Below are 1,312 nucleotides of genomic sequence, written 5' to 3'. Positions count from 1 at the left end.
GGCACAGGAATTGACTTCTAATGCTCATTTATTTGCCTTCACGTGGAAACGCTGGAATGCCTGGCATACCCGTTTCCGACATGATTCCTATTCCCTACGCAGTGAGGAAGCAAGGTGGATACGAATTGTAATTGCTCGCCATATAGGCCAGAATGTGAAGACCGCCCGAGCCTAAATTCGCAAACCCATGCATGAAATCTGGTGTAGGTGTTTATTTTGTAATGCTTGTGTGCACCTGGCCTTCCAGTTGTTACCAGTGCACTTTTATTACACCTCTACTTAGCATGGGCTGATGGAGAAGGACGAGGTGGGAAGCACATCCATCTTGCATGCTCAAAGATCAGCCATTAAGTATCACCTCAGGAAAATTACACTATCCTCCACCTTCTCTACCATCTGGCTGCCAGGTTTGCACACACACGTCTCATGCTCATGCTCACACGTCCGCACACACGCGCTGGTCAATGAAGACGTCTACATCCAAGTCCTTGTCTCCCTCGCATTTGATTGGGAATGTGACAGGAGCCAGCTAGCTCATGAATATAGGAATGCTAGGTTATTGAATGTGGCGACACTGGTCATGGCAATTGCAGAGGGGTGTGGCAATGGTTAACCCACTTTCCAACAATCCGGGTCCAAATTTCACAGCCTGTCACTCGACGTCTGATAAATATCCAGGAACCAGAAACACGTGGGAGAGCTGGTCATGGAAGTAAATATCCGGATGGAATTGGAATACAACTCGATACCATCTTTGCTTTGCAATATTCTGTCGAAAATTTTCGCAGGTGTCTGTCCATCTGGCATTTCAGTTTTGGTCAAGAATTGTTTGTGAATATTGAGTGGCAAATCGGAATGTATTGGCATTAAACAAATGTGTGATATGAGACCTTCAACGCTACTGAGCACCTTATTACAAGCACGCCCCTAAGACCTCCTCACAGTCACTCCATACTTCAGCGAAATTGTCAGCCAAACGACCACTTTGTGATATGACATTCCAAATTGTCTGCCAAAGCCTAAATTTTAATCCATCGTTAGAGGTACTGCAAAGAATCACTGATAGTACATATTGCCCTTAAAGTAAAGCCATCCTCCTTTATTACCACTTTTATACAACAAGCTAAGTGTAAGACCAAGTTGTGCGGATTCTCGGCTTATTAATATTGGTTTTGAGGTTAAATAGATGGTCAGGGAATGAAAGCCTAGGGGCAAACACTTGGATGGGAACAACATGACATAAACAGTGAACAATTCTAGTTGACTCTCCTACTAACGCCCTTAGCTACCACATAGACATTTAAATTAAGGG

General features: G+C 44.2%; 1 protein-coding gene across 1 annotated transcript in view; it reads right to left on the bottom strand. All coding sequences in view use genetic code 11, as the record gives it.

Moving 5' to 3' along the window:
• The window catches only part of EGR_10085 (hypothetical protein), a gene marked incomplete at both ends in the record, with an annotated part of 3,886 nt that extends 3,019 nt beyond the window's left edge, over positions 1-867 (bottom strand). Inside the window, one exon of the mRNA XM_024499334.1 lies at positions 740-867. Coding sequence (XP_024346260.1) covers positions 740-867 — 128 coding nt within the window. The remainder of the gene's footprint in view (positions 1-739) is intronic.
• Positions 868-1,312: the final 445 nt, after the last annotated feature.

This window comes from Echinococcus granulosus (assembly GCF_000524195.1).
Source record: "Echinococcus granulosus chromosome Unknown EG_S00188, whole genome shotgun sequence".
Taxonomy (NCBI): domain Eukaryota; kingdom Metazoa; phylum Platyhelminthes; class Cestoda; order Cyclophyllidea; family Taeniidae; genus Echinococcus; species Echinococcus granulosus.
The sequence above is the reverse complement of the archived record's forward strand: the minus strand, read 5'-3'. Positions and strand labels throughout refer to the sequence as shown.